Source organism: Vulpes lagopus, chromosome 11 (genome assembly GCF_018345385.1).
Source record: "Vulpes lagopus strain Blue_001 chromosome 11, ASM1834538v1, whole genome shotgun sequence".
Taxonomy (NCBI): Eukaryota; Metazoa; Chordata; class Mammalia; order Carnivora; family Canidae; genus Vulpes; species Vulpes lagopus.
The window spans coordinates 9,721,358-9,742,088 of record NC_054834.1 but is presented as its reverse complement, the minus strand read 5'-3'; the positions used below and the strand labels follow the sequence as shown (position 1 = coordinate 9,742,088).

The following is a 20,731-nucleotide window of genomic DNA, read 5'->3' as shown; positions in this document are numbered from 1 at the left end:
TAATACTAAGTTGACCTCTTGATGTAAGTGGCCCACATGAGAGAAGTCTGGTAAAAGCTGTATTGAACACATTTTTTTTTTTTTTTTTTATTGAACACATTTTTAATTAACATCCAAACTGTGTTGAAACAGTTGCAAAAGATGAAAATTTCAGTGTATGATAAGTTTTGACACTTTAAAATGGGAGCAGTTACATCACTCTTATAAATGTACAAAATAATCTTAGCATTTTGATATTCACCAAGATTCACTTAGAAAATACAAAGCTTTTTTTCCTCTTGATCAAATGGTCTTTGCAAATATTACTATACTAGTATGTCTTTAAGTTTAAAAAAGGAAAGAAAATTGTTGAATTACTATGTTGTACCTCTGAACCTAATATATGTCAACCGTACTTCAATTAAAAAGAAAAGAAAGGTGCCTGTGTGGCTCAATCAGTTAAGTGTCCAACCTTTTTTTTTTTTTTTTTTTTTTTTAAGATTTTATTTATTTTCATGAGAGACAGAGACATAGGCAGAGGGAAAAGCAGGCTCCCCAGAGGGACTCTATCCCAGGACCCCGGGATCACAACCTGAGCCAAAGGCAGATGCACCACCGCTGTGCCACCTGGGTGCCCCAAGTCTCCAGCTCTTGATCTCAGCTCAGTTTAGGTCTTAATCTCTGGGTCATGAGTTTAAGCCCAGTGTTGGGCTTCATGCTGGCTGTGGAGCCTACATATATACATACATAAATATTAATAAATTTGGTTGGAAATGCAACCTAATGAAATAGGCAGGGTTGTGATTATTTTCCCCAACTAATTTGATTATCAGTTAATACTGTTTATTCTAGAATGAGAAAGTCCCACATTAATTATAATTTATTTTTATAAGTACCCTTGTAAATAATAAGCTTTTGTGAAGATGGACTTGTGTCATAGTTTTATCACTGAGTTCTTTATACGCCTCCCATATTATGTGCAAAAATCACATAGTGATTTGTCATCAGAGATTATTAGAATGACTTTTCAGATGTCAATTTAAGATTCTTCGATTTTCTTTACAGTAAGAGATTGGAAACCACGTGACTTGCAAAGAATTTTTTTTAAATCTAGTCATTAATCATATTTCAAAATTTGAGAAAATAAACTGAAGAAGCTTTGCCATTATTTATTAAATGACTCCCTTTTATGTTTTTTGAGGTTTTTAAAAATTTTTTTAGAGAGAGAGTGCGCGTGCACATGAGTGAGGGTGGCGCTGAAGAGGGCAGAGGAAGAGGGAGAATTTTTTTTAAAGATTTTTATTTAGTTGAGAGAGAACGTGCATGTGAGTGGCGGAGTGGGCAGAGGGAGAAAGAGACTCCCTGCTGATCAGGGAGCCTGACTTGGGGCTTGATCCCAACACCTTGGAATCATGACCTGAGCCAAAGGCAGGGTTTAACTGACTGAGCCACCCAGACACCCCTGCGAGAGAGAATCTTAAGCAGCCTCCATGCCCAGCACAGAACCTGATTCGGGCTAGATCTACACCCCTAAGATCATGACCTGAGCCTAAATTAAGAGTCAGTTGCTTAACCAACTGAGCCACCCCAGTGCCCTTAAATGACTTATTATACTTGGTTACTTTTTCTTTTATTAGTACTTGTTTCATCCAGTATACTTGGACAGGTTTAGGAAGTCAGCATGGAATGTCATTACAACTTTGCCAATCTGTATGTTAGATTGTTTTTCTTATTACACGTTTTGAAATACGCTTTTGTGAACACCTTGGAACTGTAGATATATCCCATTTAATTAATGGGTAATGTCTGCCATGTAACCTAATTGGAAACTGTGTCCATATTATCAAACATATCACCTAAGTTCACTTAATTTTTATCAGAACACACCTGACTGCATTCCTCCATTAAATATATGTATGTTAATACATATTTTGGTGAACAGGCTCTAATCCAATAATGAATTAGGGGTACATCACTAAAGCGGTCAGATTGAAATTTAATATGCAAATTGAATTCATATATAAATTTAATGTATTGATATATAAATGAAAAGTTATGTAAGCAACTTAACATCTCATTATTTTGAAATATGTATTGGGTAATTAAAATGATAAGTTATCTATGAAGTAAGCACTATGAAGGAGAGCATTGGTATGGTATTGCTTTGGGAAATATGTGTATGTACTAAATTCTTCTGACCAGTTTTTTTTTTTTTTTGAATAATCAAATGAGAATGCGATGTTAAAGAACTAAAACAACCACATTAAGTGTATTAGATGTGGTGTCAGATTTTTCTGATATATTTAATGAAAAGAGCATATTTTGCTAACAAGTGAATTAGATCGACAGCTAGCCTAAATTTTTTTAACAGCAAGTGAAAAGCACTGAACAGTTTATAAAATAAAATGTGATCAACTGTAATTGGAATAAATATGATTGATTTGATAAAAGTAGTTTTAAACTATCTTGTTGAATGATGATAAATGGTATCAAACATGCATATGGTGTCTACTCTGCTAGAGGCACTGTCTGGCGCTTATATATGGTAACATGTATTACTCTACCCCGTAAGGCAGATTGTATTGCTCATCATTTTTAAAGATAAGGAAACTGAGGCACAGAGGTCAAGTTACTTGCCTAGTGAGACACAGTAAGTAAGTGGCTGAGCCAGTATTTGAACCTTCAGAAAAGCACATAAAAATTGGGTCATCCTGGAAGACATTGGTGCTGTATCCAGAGTCAGCATCACTGACCTATACGTTTCAGCTATTTATTGGGTAATATTTTATCTTTCCTAGAGATGAGTGTCGAGGTAATCCATAAAGAATCTCTTAGCTTTAAACTGTGGGACGGAACAAAGGCCCTGGTTGGTTAATGGATTTGCTCCACTGTCCTCTCATGGGGCTCTCCCGCAGGAGCATCAGGGTGGAAGCAGTGCAGCCACTCATTTCCCTGCTCCGGAGTTCTGCAGTCTGGCTGAATTTAGAATATCCCAACAGGGGCTAAAGCCACACATCTCGTGACACACACACTTGCAGACACAGAAAGGAAAGTCTTTGGCGGGTTTATGATGCCTTAAAGCTTCCCAATATCAATATTTCAAATTGTACCTTTGTTTGTTACTCCAGGAGGTTTTTACACGCTGAGGCAATGCACCATAGTAAGATGGCTGAGAGGTATGCCTTTGTTTTGTTTTTGGACCTCAGGTGCATAGACTTGGTTTAATCATAATCCTTGTGTCACTCATCATTGGTCCATGCATGGCTCTCTTTTTTTTTCTTTTAGTTACTTAATTAGTTATTTTAAATGATGTTAATAAGCAGCCATGAACCTACCAAATAAAAGCTAGAACCTTGAAAATAACCTACGTTAGTCATATCATACCCTTTCCCCACCCCCTGCCCTACGACCTACCCCCTTGCCTTCCTCCACCTGAGGTAACCATCATCCCTGTTTTTTTTTTGTATATACTTTTGTTGCCATCTATATGTACTCATAAAAAGTTATATTTAAATTTTAGTTGTTTTTAATTTTATAAAAGGGTATCATGCTGTTTGTAATCTTTTGGGAATGACTTCTTTTACTTAATATTATATTGCTAAGATTCGACCATATTGTTGCATATGCCTTTACTTTATAACATGAGATGAGAGTAATTGTGAGTGAAAGAGGAGGTGTTGATAGAACTTGCTGTGCAGGCCATTCTCAAAGGTCAGTTTTAGGAAAGAGGACATAGAGATATGTGAATTCTTTTAAAACAATTTCAGGTGTACCCCATCCCCCCTGGAAAGCATCCCTAAGAGGTAAACATATCCAGGTTGAAGACGGTAGATGTATCACCAGGTTGGGGCTGCTTAAGGGCATTGGTAGATATTCTGGGCAAGTTTATTAACCTTTCCAAGCCTCAATTTTCTCATCTTTAAAATAGATATAATAGTAACTTCCCATTGGAATTTTTATTAGACTAAGAAGAAAACATTTATAAATCAAACATTTATGTCTTTCTTTAAGCAAAAGTTACTCTGCAGTGTTGTCAGTTTTATGAAATTACTTTCAGGCAGAAGAATTGTTTCAGAATTGTGGGTAATTTTGAGAGTTGCTAGTTATTCAGAACTCTTTGTTGATGAGTAGTAATGGGAGCCTGGATTACCTATTTATGAAACTTCTCTGTAGCATAGTTTAATTTGAGAGCACTTGATTATGGAAGTAAATAAGAGGGTATTAAAAAAGTAAAAAGCTTTTACTAGAAAGTTTTTTACAGATGTTATCTCCTAGCTTTTACTGCTTTTTAATCCTGTTTCCATTTTCTGCAAATGGCATATTTTTTGCCTTCTTTCCCATGTCCTATTCAACATATGGTGTACTATGATAAGAACTGGCTTTAAGAGATTGCACCAAGGATGATAGTAACATACTTTTGTGAACTTGTGTTCTTCATTGATAGTCATACTAAGTGATTATTTACTGATTACTCAGAAGTCACAGAAAAAAGGTGAAGCCCTGAAGGAGGTGGGGCATCCAGGATGATTTTGATTGAGGAGTTCACATAGCATGTGTATCAAGTCTTCAAGACCCACTGGCAGGGGGGTGGGGGTGGCAGCTTTGGTGCTCTGTAGTTAATAGTAGCAGTTTTTGGTTGTTGCTAAGAAGTAACATTGACAATCAATTTGATACTTTTTTTTCCAGCCTTCCTTTATGGCAAGATTGTCATGAGCTATGGAGTAAAAAGCGGAGAAGACAGAAGCAGATGGGCATGACTGATGACGTGTCCACTATTAAAGCCCCCAGAAAGGACTTGTCCCTTGGCTTAGATGACAGCAGAACCAGCACACCTCAGGGCGTGCTGCCGTCTTCACAGCTGAAACCTCAGGGCAACTCGAACGTAGCACCTGGTCAGTAATGCTTCCCGTGCTTGGGCTGGTCTTCCCTTGTTTTGTGGCTAACGGTGATTATATTGCTCCAGTGTTAAACCATTTGTGGAAAATAAGGTTTATTCACCAAACTTCACATTTCCCTGTTAATTGCTTGTGCCAGTGTAGATGCTTCGTGCTGCTGGCAACACAATATTAAGCAATCCCACCGAAAAATTAAACTTCTAAAGAAAGCATCAAATTACATATGATTAGTGAGTGGTCGGATTTCTCTATAGCCTTTCTCTCCCTAGTACAGGAGTCAATAGAAAGATAAAGGAAAAGAGCCAAAATTCGTAATAGAAGCTCTTTTTTTAATGTCCTCAGATCACACTTACTAAATCTCCCATTATGTTATAGAATCTCAAAGACTGGAATCTTCTATCATGCCAGCAAAGACTTGAAGTGTACGGTCAAGAAGGATATTTGGGGGAAACAAATTTCTTCCTCTGACTCAATCTGTTGTAAGAGTAAGCTTCTTCGTGAGAATTAAGCCTTTTCAGTGTTGTTGGAAATGTCACTCATTCTGTCATTTAGTTTTAAAAATCAGTTGATTTAAAACAGATCTGATCAGATTCAACTTTTGGTGGTTGAGTAAAAATATAGAGTAGATTAGCTGAGAAAGCTGGAGAGAGATTACCATGACCGCTTTCCTGTGTGATCTGCAAGCTTAAACTTGACCTTGGTCAGACTGCGTTAAAGTGCTAGTACCTGTTACTTTACAGACAAAAACAGTTGTTATTTGTTGGTCAGGGTTTCATTTTCTTTGTTGCCCCCCCCCCCCCCTTTTTTGACTCACTGTTAAGAAGTGAGAATTCTGGTTTTGTGAAATAGGAATGAGTCCTCTCTGCACGTCCGTCATCATCGGCTGTTAGTAAGAAGGTGCCCTTTCTGTAGAGGAGACAGCGTGGTTACAGAGTACTTCTGAGGTCACACAGAGCCTGCCTCTGAGACAGGCAGAAACGTGACTGGAAAATGAGGGGAACTGGCTCTCGGCGTGCAGCAGACAAGCTTGGCTCCTTCCTTATTAATGCCTGGGGGTCCCAGGGACTGGCCAAAGTGTGTTTCAGGTTAACCTGAAAGTAACTAAGAAGTAATAAAAAGTATCTTAAGATCTATAAAGAGAGAAAATAAAAAGGTAACATTCATCATCAGTTTCTCATCTTCCTGGAGTGGCTCTTCTATTCACCTGTTACTCTTACAGAAATTGCTTATCAGCACAGTGCCCCTGACCCCACACGGTACCATATACCCTCCAGCCTTATTGTGTGGGACCGGAGAAGCTTGTGCAGGAACCTGTCTAAATGGTCATGTGTCTAATCTGAAAATTGAAAAAAAAAAAAAAAAAAAAAAAACCAGCTGAATCTGTTTTGCTGGTGATTAGTTAATACCCTCATCAGCACGCTTCTGTCAGAGTTCCTAACTTCCCAAAGTGAGTTTGCTTAAAAAATGATTATTTGAATAAAGTACGTTTTCTGAAAAAGTCTGCAACATTCCAGTTTGAAATTACTGCAAAAATAACGTTAAGTCCTTAGATAAAAAGCATTATTTTAGATTGAGCAGTACGGTGAGCAGAACTCAGAGGCTGGAATCGGCATATTTACGTTCTGATCTCGGCTTGGCCACTTTATAGAGTGTGTGACTTTGGGCAAGTCATTTAGTGTCTCTGGAGGTCAGTTTCTTCTTTAGTTAAAAAAAAAAAAAAAGGAGGGGAGGGGGACTGATAATAGAGCGTGACCTCCAGGTTATGCTGAGGAGTAAAGGGTATGAAATGTTCAGAGTGCTGACTCTCTGGGCCTGCCCCGACACACACCCCGCCGCCCCCACTCCCTCTGTTCCGTCACAGGTAGTAGTTCCTGGTCTAACTAGAAGATGATGGGCTTCCAGCAGTAGTCTCGAATTTCTTTTGAAGTATTTACCCCTGAAGAGAACTTCTTCAAAATGGGCCACAGTTTTTGTTCTAATTAAGGTGCAGTTACATCCTAAATGGCCATGAAATTAGACCTAGACTGAGGTGCCTTTTCACAGTGTTTCTTAAAACACTGCCCCACAGATGTGCACTTGAATATGGCCATACAGGGCCATTTGGGAGGGCGGGGTGCTATGAATTATGGCAATTCTAATTAATACAAATTTTGTCTTTAGTAAAAACAGGCCCTGGACAGCAGTTAAACCACAGTGAATTGGCAGTTCTTCTAAACCTACTACAGTCTAAAACAAGTGTTAATATGGCTGATTTTGTCCAAGTGTTGAACATTAAGGTAAACTCTGAGACTCAACAGCAGCTAAATAAAATAAACCTTCCTGCTGGAATTTTGGCAACAGGTGAAAAACAGACAGATCCGTCAACACCACAGCAGGAGTCTTCGAAACCACTGGGAGGAATTCAGCCTTCTTCTCAGAGCGTGCAGCCCAAAGTGGAGACTGATGCTGCGCAGGCGGCTGTGCAGAGCGCATTTGCAGTTCTGCTGACTCAGTTAATAAAGGCCCAGCAGTCAAAGCAGAAGGATGTGCTACTAGAAGAGAGGGAAAACGGATCAGGACACGAGGCGTCACTACAGCTCAGGCCCCCTCCAGAACCTAGCACTCCGGCATCGGGTGAGTGCAGAGAGCGAACCGCGAACACCGCGGCCTTCTCGCTGCTTCCGTGGAGTTGAGGAGTGTCTGTGGTGCAGGGTGTTCAGTGGTGTTGCCGGGGGAGATGTTCTGAAAGTCCTCTGGTCACTGGTTACAGGTGGTTCTCTTGGTCCATCCACCCCTCGGGGGAGATTCTTGAACAAACCATCCGGGGTGATAGAACTCCTTCCAAAAGCCATAGGCTTAGGAAGAATCTTTTACTCCAGCTGCAGCGGCGATTGTCCAAGGCAGAAACTTTGATGTGTGCGGTAGCTTTGTTCTTCGGGCCGGAAATCGGTAGATGGGAAGAGTCCCAACACAATTCGATTTCTCAGTCCCTGTAGACTCGCAGTGTTGGCACTTACATCCCTTCCTCTCCTTCCCTCCCTCCCTTGCTTCCTTCATTTTTGTTTTTGCTTACTTGTGGGGGACAGGACTTCTCATGTTCTTTACGAGCACCCATAGGAAACTCACCCGGCTTCTCATGGTAACTTTTAACTCTCCTTTTTTCTGCTTGTTTGCATATAGGGCAAGATGACCTCATTCAGCACCAGGATATGAGGATGTTGGAGCTCACGCCGGAACCCGACCGGCCTCGCATTCTGCCTCCGGATCAGCGACCTCCCGAACCACCTGAACCACCACCAGTCACCGAGGAAGATCTGGATTATCGGACAGAAAACCAGCACGTCCCCACCACTAGTTCTTCGTTAACTGACCCTCACGCCGGAGTGAAAGCAGCCCTGTTACAGCTGCTTGCTCAGCATCAGCCCCAGGATGACCCCAAGAGAGAGAGTGGCATTGATTACCAGGCTGGAGACACCTACGTCCCCGCGTCAGACTACAAGGACAATTTTGGATCTTCTTTCTCTTCTGCTCCCTACGTCAGCACCGATGGTCTCGGGGGTAGCTCTGCTCCGCCACTGGAACGACGCAGCTTCATTGGGAACTCCGATATCCAGCCTTTGGAGAACTACAGTACTGCTTCATCTCATTCTGGCGGTCCACCTCAGCCTTCTGCCTTTTCCGAGTCATTTCCCAGTTCAGTAGCTGGATACGGAGACATTTACCTCAATACCGGTCCCATGTTGTTCAGTGGAGACAAGGACCACAGATTCGAATACAGCCACGGCCCCATTGCCGTCCTGGCAAACAGCAGTGACCCTGCCGCAGGGCCAGAGAGTACTCATCCTTTGCCAGCAAAGATGCACAACTATAACTATGGCGGGAGCTTGCAGGAGAACCCGGGCGGCCCCGGCCTCATGCATGGACAGACCTGGACTTCTCCTGCCCAAGGACCCGGGTATTCACAAGGATACAGGGGACACATTAGCACATCAACTGGCAGAGGTCGAGGCAGAGGGTTACCATACTGAGTATCTGTTTTTCCTCAGGCACATCGTTTTTATCTGGAAAGACTTTTCTAGCTGCAATTTAAGGCAGCGATCCAAGAGACTTGAATAATATTAATTCAACAACAGCTTTATTTTTATGTGGAAAAGGGTCTTGCATACAATAGTTAAAAAAAAAAGAAAAAAAAAACCTTTGCTTAAATTCATGCTGTTCTAAAAACTAGATCTATTGATTGTACATCTTCACAAATTCTAGTTAACGATTTTATTTTGTATTCTTGCAGTTTTAAGTGGATGCTAATCTTAGGGACATAAGAGTCTTTTATGGCCCTCTTGCAGATCTTCTGAACTATGCACATTTGTGCTTTTTTTGTAAGTTTGGACCAACTTTTATGTAACAACCAACCAACCCCTCCCCCCTCCAGTTTTACAACAATCAGAAAGGGCACTGATTTATTTGGTATTTTTCTTTTTACAAAGCTGCCTTTAGTCAAAGGTCACTGTCCGTCTTTGCACCTGCTTTCAGTGTTATTGTGAAAGGTGTACTTTGTGCTCACTTCAGAAAATAAAACACAACCTTTCTCTTGATGCAACAGTTTTATAAACAAACAAAAAAATGGTCAACGTTATTTTTGTTTTATTTTGCAGATTATCATAGCCGAGCAAAATGCATTCAAATGAAATAGTGGGTTTTATATGAAAAATATGGGGTGGGGAGGGGAAGTAAGTGCCTTAACAGGTAAGCTTAAGGTCTGAAAAAGCAGTTAACCTTTACACCCATTTGTCTTCTAGAGGGAATCAGTACACTGTACGGAAGGGGCGGAGCTCGCGAGTGTTCCGCTCGCCTGCCCCCTTCCTGCTAGACCCATCCCCTCTGCCCAGCCCACTCTTCCTGCCTGCCTGTCTTTGGGCTGCGTTACCTTCCACTCTCACCTGTCTCCAGAGGAGGGCGAGCCCAAAAAAGGGATTAGAACTCCAGTCAGTCCCCTGTTACTTCCAAGAAGTTCTAAAAAGCTAGGTCGTCGAAGTGCTGAAAGTAATAGCTAAACGAGAATTCGAGAATTCGGGAGGCCCGTTCCTTCAGGCTGCCGTACGGGTGATCGAGGGCAGTGGCGTAGAAGCAAGGCCGAAATACACAGGATTTGCCTGACTCCTTTAAAAGTTCACAGGGCGAGGGGTGGCAAACTTCTTAAGTCACACAATTGCCATTTTAGGAAAAAATTAGCCGTTCGGTTTGTTAACTAGAAAACATTGCCTCGATTGAATTTATTGGAGCGAAAAGAAAATGTAGTGAGAGAAAACCTTATCTTCCCTACTCTCACCTTCTGTGAGGTTTATTATGACTTCTGCCAGACTCAGAACAACTTTAGCTCATTTTAATATTTTTTCTTTCTTTTATTAAAAGCAACAGAGAATGACGGACTAACCCATATGTAAGCTGTAATGGTGTCAAGTCTAACGTTTGTGCACGCTCACGCACACGCAGAATTATAATAATTCTTGAAAGGAACCAAAGGTGAATAACCAGTGTTTCCATTATCACTAAATGGAAAAATAAACTCTGGAAATGAGAGTTGTGCCAATTAACCATTTTGTTTTTAACTGTTCTCCTGGTAACTTACTTTTTGATTGGAATTGTAAATTGGAAGAACTGTTTTAGAATTGAACTTGCTCCAGTTCTAAAGTCAGTCTTTTAACCCCCATGTCCTCTATCTGACTTGTGAACCTTCATTTCAAAACAGTATATGGGAAGCATTATAGTTTGGTGACAGTAAGGATATTTTAAAGTGGATATTTTACCATTTTACTGCTATAAAATGAGTTGATGTTAGTTGATCATTTTATTTTTTTGATGGAATTTTTTTTTTTTTGTTCGGGAGAAAGAAATGAATGGAAGAAAAATTATTTTGCTTTTATTTGAATATTGAGTACTAACAACTTATAATAAAACTACATTGCAGGAAGTGAAGAAATATTTTGAAATTTAGCAAAATAGCTACAGTATTCAAGTATCTGAAATTTTAATATGGTGAGTCTTAGCGCTTTAGACTTTCCTCTAAGTGACAGTATCTAAGTTATTCTTAATAGTCACACTCGATAATTCTGCTGACCATAGCAGCTAACCTAAAATTGAAGATATTTATGTGACATGAATAGCCTGTGTTTTAAAAATTAAATATTTTATATAAAATTGAACTGTGTTTGGATAGTTTTTCCAACATTTCAGTTATATTAATTATGTTGGGAGAGTGGCTGGGAGGACAGGGAAACTGTTGCTTGAAACTGGAAGTTTGAACTATAGCTTCTAATATTACCCTAAGACATCATTAATTGTGAGACATACCAATTTTTATTGCACCATTTAGAAAAAATGTTGCCAATTAAGCCACAACACAATGCATCAATTGTAAGATTACTCCCCAAATTCAGAGAGGTCATCCCATGAAAGAATTGATGAAATACGGTAGCAAGATCTTAATGCATCCCTTCCATACCATTTAATACTTTAGTAAATTGGATTTCACAAAGAGAGCAAGGTCAGAAATCCCTAATTTCGTAGGTTATAACGGCAGTAATCCCTGAATATTCTTGAGTGTAATCTAAGGAACGTAAAATATTACTTAAGTTTTGGGGAAAGAAACAGGTAAGTCAGGTTGCAACCATGAGGATGAAAATAGACGACTGACCTACCAAAAGAAGGAATTTTCTGGTCTCCCACGTGAAGTTGCCTTTTTTATTTTCTGACCCGGCAAGTGTCTCTGCAAACTCAAATCTTGAGTCCGTTATTTGTTGGAGAGCTGTAGTCACCTATGAAATTTTAAAAGACTCACTATAAGGGGGTTACCGATGACAATGGTTTGGGGAGTGTGAATTAAGATGATGTTCTGGCTGTGATTCGGGGCTTGGTCCCGTCAGCGAGTGTATATCCAGGGCCCGCCGAGCGCCGGGTGCCATACTCGCACCTGGGGTGCGTGAAGGCCTGAGTGGGTCACAGGCTTTTCAAAGGCCTGGAGAAGCTAGTGGTTCTTGCTGCTCAGCTGTGTCTACGTTACTCTTGAGTGAACGTGAGAGACGGAAATGTGAGTGTGAAATTTTAAAGTCCAATTTGTATAGAGAATATTGCAGAACTAGGACAACTAGAAACTCCAAGGTGAAAACAAAGTTTAGGTCGCATCTGGCCAGTTCGTAATAGGCCAGTCGGCAGCAAATACCAGGATTTCTCAAGGAAGGTGGAAGGTAAAATGGGTTAAATGCTTCCCAGCTACTCTCACAGGAACTTGTGAGTCAGAGTTTAGCTGTTTGCTGGGAGCCTAATCCAATTTTACACAACCTGTCACTGGAGCCCCCTCCCCCCTTTTTAAGTAAACCTGAAATACAAGTTCTGAGTGAAGATCTACTGATCTGGGATACTGGTTTTGGTATTTTTAAAGACTGAACAGGATGTTCCAATAATCTAACATCATTTGGTCTGTCTCCTCACTTTATAGCTGAGAAAAATGAGATTTAGAGATGGGTAGCCAGGGCTGTCCCTCTAAGCCTTATCTAAATTCTGCAGGAAACACTTAACTTTTTAACAAGGAAATTGACTTAAAATGGTTACCAGTGTTGCAGTAAAATAAATTTAGAATACTGAACAACTAGTTTAATGCAAATGGCTTTAAAAGGTCAACTTTAAAAACAAAAACAATAGAGAAATAGACTTAAAACTTTAGAGAAGTTAATTAGAAGCCTATACAGGATGGATAGTTTTTAAAAAGGAGGTTCATCTCTCTTTTTTTAAAAGACAATAGTTATTCAAATATCAATTTGACAGACTGAACCTTTCCTTTAAATTTATTTTTTATTTGTAAGAGGAAAGTCATTATCAGCCGGCCTGCAAACATTGCTTTTAAATTCTTTTAAGGTTTTATAATTTCCGGTGGTGTTATGAGGGAGCAATGCTTTCTCATTTACCAAAGCCTCTCCAGATAATTTTTTAAAGTGCTTTTAGTTTAACTGAAAATATAAACTATTAAGAGTTAATTGATAAGCTATCTAGGGATCCAGTTAGAGAGAGGGAGAAAACAGAATTTTGACCATAATGGAAAGAATTTGTCCTTTGAATTATGTGGACGAACAAATTGTGGGTTTTACTCCTTTCACCATGCCAAATGTCCTATTAAAAATTTTTAGTTCTCATTGCATTCAAAATGAGGCCCTGTATGTGAGTCACCCCTTGATTCTTTTTCACACTTAGTTTGTTGTAAAGGTGTTGTACTTTATGCAAGAACTTTTAGTAAAGTCTTGTAACTGTGAAATCTAATGTGTTTAATATAAGCCATTTGTTTAAAAAAAAAAAAAAAAGGCTGTATATGATAGTCTGTAAATAAAATGCCATCAGAATTCCAGGCCATTTTTAGCCTTGTTTTATTCTTGCTTGTCTCCAGAACAGACTTTCAGGAATAATCTTATCTGACAAAGATGACTCCGTGTTAACCATTGTGCCATGTTTTCTTTCTTTCTTTTACTTTTAAGATTTTATTTATTTGAGAGAGACTGCAAGCAAGAGAGAGCATGAGTGGGGTGGGAGAGCATGAGGGCGGAGGGAGAAGCAGCCCCCACCCCCCGGGAGAGACCCCGTGGGGACTGGATCCCCGGGACCCCGGGACCATGACCTGAGCCCAAGGCAGGCACTGTGCCGACTGAGCCACCCAGGCGCCTGTGCCACGTTTTCTTGACAACGCTTAAAACCCAGAACACTTATTTTGCTCTTTTTAGCCTGGTACACATTTGAAAGTGTAGGAACACATCCAGAGAACACATCCATTAATTAAACCATTAATATTTAGCCTTTGGTGGGTGTATATAAATGCCTATCTAATATTTTTCTTAAAACAATGGGTTTATATTGCCTATAAGTTGGTGGGGTTTTTTTTCATTTAATAATACATTGTGAACATCTTTCTAGGTCAATAATTACATTCTACCCTCTTTTTAATGGTTGTAAAGTATTCCTTTATAGAAGAACTATAAAATTTCCTTATTGCTAGACACAAAATATTTCCAACTTTTCTGTTACAAATAACAATATACTGAAAATCCACATAAATACAAATACACACGATTTCCTTCTAAACCTCTGCCCTCAGGAAAGGTTTGTAAGTTTTATATTCATTCTTACTATTTTTCAGTTAGCCATGTTAAAACTTCTAAATCTGCCATTTTGACAGTTGATAAATCATCTTAATTTGTATTTCATATTCTTAAAGGTACAGTAATGTAAACTAATCACTGCATAAATAGGAAAGCTGTCATATGGGTTTTTTTTTTTAATGGCTACATTGACTTTTATTATTTCTTTTTTTAAACTTTTATTATAATTTCTAATGATTTTCTATTGATTGAATATAATTGGCATTCTTATGTCTGATTTTACAAATGTAAATTGTTAGTATTTCCCCCAAGTATAATTTAAACTATAGATTGAATATTTATGTTAAGAATATTCACGAAGCCCACTTATTAGGATCAGATGTTAATATTTTTTCAAGTGCTTTTTCAATGTCTACCCTTATATTTATGTAGATTTTCTCCTTTGAGCTATTGATAATAGACACCATCTATGTTAGTAGAATCTAATATTGAGCCACTTGTTTAAAATGTTGCTTATTCTATTAACTAAGTCTGTATTTAGGATTTTGTATTATGTTTATAAGAGAGAAGTCTGGTTTTGATTAACAGGTTTGATAGCTTTGCAGAATAAACTGGAAAACAATCTCATATTTTATTTGATTTAGAATAGTTTATGTATTGTAAGAATTATCTGTTTATTGAAGTTGATGCTGTTTCATTTATACTCAGATACACCTGACTCTTCTGGAAGGTAATTCTTTCACAATTTTTCTATTTCCTCATGTGTTCTTGTTCTGTTCAGGCTTCTGTTTCTTGAGTACACCTTGATAATTTTCCTTTTTCTGGAAATTCGTCCTGTGGTCTACCTTATATTCAAAATGTTTTTAGCATCAGGGCGCCTGGGTATTTATTTCAGCATTTTGAGTTTGGTTCCTTTCTTCTACTTCCCTGACTTATTCCTACCCTTTGAGTTGAATTGATCCCTTATCGATCCACTTATTTTTCTTTCTCCAATTCCAAGACCATGTTAATGTTATGAATTCTCTGAATGTTTTCTTTGGCTCCATCCCATGGGTTGTTTCGTTATTGTTTTCTCAATATTTGATGGCTGAGAATTTGTTTGCTTGTTTAATCTAAGGGTTATTTAGGATGGTGAGTTTCAACTTCCAGGTGGCTGCTGGGTATATTTTATTTTACTTTAGTTTTTTATTAATAACTTATAGTTTCTATTACATATAGTCAGTACACACAGTCTGCTGTTGAGAATTTATTAAGGATTGCTTTTTATCCTAAGCACAGTTTTTCAGTATTTCCCTGGGTGCTCTGGTACAGGGTATGTTCTTTGGTACAATTTGTCATATAGCCATTAAATCAATTATTATTAATTGAATACGGGTAAGATTCTCTACATCTTTACTTCTATGCTTCACTTCTCTCAAGGAGAAATGTAAATTCTCATTCTGCTCTTACATATCTAATCCTTTTTGTTTTATATATTTTATGCTATATTCAGGACTTACAGGTTCATAATCTTTGTTCCATTTATTCAAGTTTTAAAAACCTTTAATTCTACTAGGTCCAGTTGTAATATTATCACAATTACTCGGTCTTTTGTCAGTTTATTTTATACTCTCTTCTTACCCCTTTTTTTCAATGCCACCTTGCTGGCTTTGTTTTTAACCTTTGCTAACTTTTCTTTTTCTCTCTTTTTAAAATTTGTGTTTTTGGGCCTTCTGTTGATTTGTGATGTTGCTATTCAGCTTTAGATGTTTGAAAGATGTATGTAAACCTATTTTTGAATAAATAATCTCAGGTATAAAGAAGTTGCTATAGACCATCACCTATAAAAAAAGAAATCTGCCCACTTTCTAGCCCTCTACTTCCTTCTGTTTTTTTGGTTTTGTTTTTGTTTTTGTTTTGTTTTTTTTGTAGTAAAATTAATTATTTTAGCCTCATTTAAAAAATAATGATATTGGGATGCCTGGGTGGCTCTGTGGTTGGGTGTCTGCCTTTGGCTCAGGTTGTGATCCTGGAGTCCCGGGATTGAGTTCCACATCGGGCTCCCTGCACGGAACCTGCTTCTCCCTCTGCGCGTGTCTCTGTCTCTCTGTCTCTCATGAATAAATAAAATCTTTAAAAAAGAACCGTCCTGTTTTAAAAAATGATGTTTCAGTTCTGTTACATAACTATTATAATCATTACCTAATATATCAGGACAGAATGTTAGACACGTCCATTTTAAGATCAGGGATGGACAAAGATGCCCATATATTAGTTACTATTTGGTATTCAACAGTTTGTGGCAGGTCTTTGTTACACAGTTAAGAAAGAGCCAGGGAGAGGAAGGAAGGAAGGAAGTGAAAAGTAAGTTTGGAAAGGAAGAGAAAGTTGTTAATGGCAGACTAGATGACTTTCAACGTAGGTGTCGACACTGAAGAGAATCTATACTAAGGTTGATAGCATTAAAATGCGATTTGCGAAAGTTGCAGGAAACATTGATACAGAAGAACAAAGGGTCAAGAATAGCCAAGGTACTTTTGAAAAAACCCCAAGAATTTGGACTTGCTTTACTAGATACTAAGTTTGCTGGGACCCTGGTTATGCACAAGCACAAATATTAAAGTCAAAAAGAGCAAATGTTTAACATACACATTTTCATGGGTCTGAGTGACAAAAATTAAAAATAGCGAGGAAGGGAATATGCACTTTGACACAGCAATTCCATTTGTGGGAATCTGTTATTAATAAATAATACCATTTATAAAGTAATAAGCATAAATAAGTAAGCATAAATACCCTAAATATCCATCTATTGGAAAGTAGTTAAATATTGTCATGGTTAAAAGTGAAGAAAGATTCCATTTGATTAAATAAATGTCTATATATAAATTTATAGAAGAATTTGGAGGCACCTGGGTGGCTCAGGTCATCATCCCTGGGTCCTGGGATCGAGTTCTGTATCCAGCTCCCCCATCAGCAGGAAATCTGCTTCTCCCTTCGCCTCTGCCCCTCCCCACTGTTCGTGCTTTCAATCTCTCTCTCAAAAAAAGAAGAAAAATAATTTGAAAACTAACACCGATTGTGGGCTATTATATAGCACAGTGGTTTAAAAGGCAGGTTTCTGAGCCAGCATCAGTTTCTAGCTTTACCATGTATATTGATCTGTATAATCTTAGAAAAGTCATCAAAACCCTGCTTCTCAGTTTTTACATTTTTGTGTGAAATGGGTACAGTACTGAAGTTTTATGGGTTAAGTACCTTGATATTGCCTGGTATAGAGTAAGTGCTTCATGAATATTTGGTCTTGTTTCTGACATATTGGGTGGGAGTGGGGAAGGGCAAATTTTACTCTTCATTCATGCTTGCTTCTTATTATCTTTTTGTAATACATTTTAAGTTGGAAGATAAACAAATAAGAACATTCACCCCAGAGGCTTTCCACAGAATATAAAGACTATCTTGAACTATCTCCTGTCTGATCTCATCTTAAACATCAAAGAAGTGGCTAACGGAGAACTGTGTGTGGAGTTCATTCTTTCCTTTAAACACTAACGTTTACTACCTTCAAATTCAGAGAAATGATTTCTTTCTCTGTCTCCATTGGAGGAGATAAGAGAGGCTCGTTCTATGTTTGTTACAAGGAAATGGTCTAAGTCCTCCAGTGTTGGGACCACTCACTTTGAAAATTTAGGTCTCCAGCAGCGTTCAGATGGGCTCTCTCAGGCCACTGTTGAGCTCAAAAGTTTCTGCCTTGGGTGGGCATCGGAATCACATGTCAAGTTTTATTTTTAATTTCACATTTAAACTTTTATGTAAATATAACATGGATATGTTAAAGTAACATTAAGTGCGCCTCATGCATTTTTATATATGTTTACACACCCACGTAACCACCACCCATATCAAGAGAGACAACAATTCTATCACTCCAGGAAGTCATGCTCCTTCCCAAGCAGGACTCCCAGGAACTACTAAGCTAACTTCTGTCATGTTTGAATGGTTTTGCCTGCTCCTAAGTGTCATATCAAGGGAGTCAGAGAGGGGTGTCTGGGTGACTTGGTGGGTTGGGCGTCCAGCTTGGGCTCAGGTCATGATCTCAGGGTCCTGGGATAGAGCCCTGCGTTGGGCTCCCTGCTTGGTGGGGAGTCTGCTGCTCATTCTCCCTCTGCCTCTCCCCACTGCTGTGCTTGAACACATTCACTATCTGTCAAATAAATACATAAAAATCTTTAAAAGAAAAGGGAGGGGAGGAAGCCAGACAGTATGCATTCTTATTAACAACTTTGTTCCAATAAATGTGATAAATTAGATAAAACAGACAAATACAACTTAAGACCAGCAGAAGAAGAAATTGAAAAGTCTTACATCTATGAGAGGAATTGAACCTGTAATTAGAAAATTTATCCCCCCAAAACAAAAGAAATATCACTGTAGGCTCAGCATGCTTTGCGAATGAAAACTTCCAAAGACAGAAAAAGCAGTAATTCTACACAACTCTTAGAAATTAGAGATGGAATATGTTCCAGTTCATATTATGAGTTCAGCATAATCTTGACAACCCAAGCCTGACACGGACTGTATAAGAAAATTGCAAGCTAATATCTCATTGAATATCCCTCACAAAATGTTAGAAAAATCCAGATTTTAAAAGCAAACAGTGATGGAGGTATGATGACCAAGTGGAGTTTACTCCAGAAATGCAAGGTTGGGCTAAATTTCATAAATCATTGCAATTTACCACATTCTCATGGTTAAGAAAAACCATACCATCATCTCAGTTAATGTAGAAAGTATGAAGATTAAACATCCATTTATGATAAAAAAAAATTCTCAGAAATAGAAGGGAACTTCCTTAATTTGATAAAGAATATTTGAAACATATAGCTAACATATCTAGTGGAAAAATAGTGAACCCTTTCTTCCTGAAGTCCAGACAAGACAAGAATGTTTAATTATCACTGCCACTTGTCAATATTTTACTAGAGGTCTGAGCCATAGGGTGAAAATGTAAAGATTGGAAAAGAAGAAAACAAATATGTCTTTTTTCACCGACAGAAAGTACAAAAGAAACCACAAACAATAAGTTAATTTAGTTGAATAAAAGATTGAAATGCAAAAATCAGTTGTATTTATATATACTAGCACAGTTGAAAAATGAAATTCAGTAATCAGGGATCCCTGGGTGGTGCAGCGGTTTGGCGCCTGCCTTTGGCCCAGGATGCGATCCTGGAGACCCGGGACTGAGTCCCACATCGGGCTCCCGGTGCATGGAGCCTGCTTCTCCCTCTGCTTATGTCTCTGCCTCTCTCTCTCTCTCTGTGACTATCATAAATAAAATAAAATAAAATAAAATAAAATAAAATAAAATAAAATAAAATAAAATAAAATAAAGTAAAATAAAAAGAAATTCAGTAATCACTAACATTAACATAAAAAATCAAATACTGGGGCATCTGTGTGGCTTAGCAGTTGAGCGTCTGCCTTCAGCTCAGGACATGATCCCAGGGTGCAGGGATCGAGTCCCACATCAGGCTCCCCACAGAGAGCCTGCTTCTCCCTCTGCATGTGTCTCTGCCTCTCTCTCTCTCAATCTCTCTCTCTGTCAAATAAATAAATAAATAAATAAATAAATAAATAAATAAATAAGATCTTTTTAAAAAAATCAAATAGGATAAATCCTACAAAAGAAGTACTAAAAACTACAAAACAGGGCACCTGGGTGGCTCAATCAGTTGAGTGTCTGCCTGCCTTTGGCTCAGGTCATGATCCTGGGGTCCTGGGATGGAGCTCTGAGTTGGGCTTCCTGCTCAGTGGGGTGTCTGCTTCTTCCTCTGCCCCTCTTTATTGGTAGCTCTCTCTCAAATAAATAAATAAAATCTTAAAACAACCAACAAAACATTGCCAGGAGAAGTTAAAGGAGACCTAAAAGTATGGAGAGAATGAAAGAGAGAATGAGCCAGCTCACCAATAAATATATTAAGCTCACAGATTGGAAGCTTCAGTATTATGATGTCAATTCTACTCATACTGGGCTATCTATAGATTCAATGCAATCCCAATCAGAAACCCAGCAGAGGTGTACATGTGTGTCTAAGAGAGAGAGAGAGAGAGAAAGAGACAGAATTGATATTAAGATTTAAGGGCAAATGGGAAAGGAACTAGGATAGTCGAGGAAACTTTGAAGAGCAAAGTTGAAGAACTTACTCGATCAGATTTTCAGTGCTTAAAGTCACAGCTCTTAAAATAGTGTGGTACTGACACAAAGACAGATGTGGACCAACGGAACCGAATACAAGTCCAGAAATACCCCCCCCCACACACACACACAAACACACACATTCACCTTCATGAATTCGATGAGATAAAATAATCTTTTCAATAAATGTTGCTGTAGTGATTGGTATCCATGTGGGGGAGAAATGAAGCTTGAGTCCTGTATCATACTCAAAAGTTAATTTGAGATAGATCATAGGTCTAAATGCAAAAGATTAAAACTGCAAAGCTTGCAAAAACAGATTTGTTGTTCACATTTTGTTGTGAACTCTGAACAAAACACAAAAGCAGTAATAGTACTTGTGACTTGTGACTCTGAACAAAACACAAAAGCAGTAATAAGTACTTCATTAAATTTAGGAAGAAGGTCACGTTTTCTAGTGGCTACTCAGTGGTATCCTCAGGTCCAAGTGGACCTTCAGAACATTTAAGTACTTCTACTGTCATCTTGATAGTTTGTAGACCTGCCTTAACTAACATTTTACTGGT

At 38.5% G+C, this 20,731-nt stretch overlaps 1 protein-coding gene across 2 annotated transcripts in view; it reads left to right on the top strand.

Annotated features, from left to right (window-relative positions):
• Window positions 1–13,245, top strand: part of CDK13 (cyclin dependent kinase 13) — a 122,862-nt gene extending 109,617 nt beyond the window's left edge. The window contains exons 12-14 of one of the 2 annotated variants that reach the window (XM_041723082.1): window positions 4,666–4,871; window positions 7,215–7,487; window positions 8,034–13,245. In XM_041723082.1, coding sequence (XP_041579016.1) covers window positions 4,666–4,871; window positions 7,215–7,487; window positions 8,034–8,881 — 1,327 coding nt within the window. In that variant the 3' untranslated portion in view covers window positions 8,882–13,245. Of the gene's footprint in view, window positions 1–4,665; window positions 4,872–7,034; window positions 7,488–8,033 lie in introns of both variants that reach the window. The other variant, XM_041723081.1, reaches the window with a different exon arrangement.
• Window positions 13,246–20,731: the final 7,486 nt, after the last annotated feature.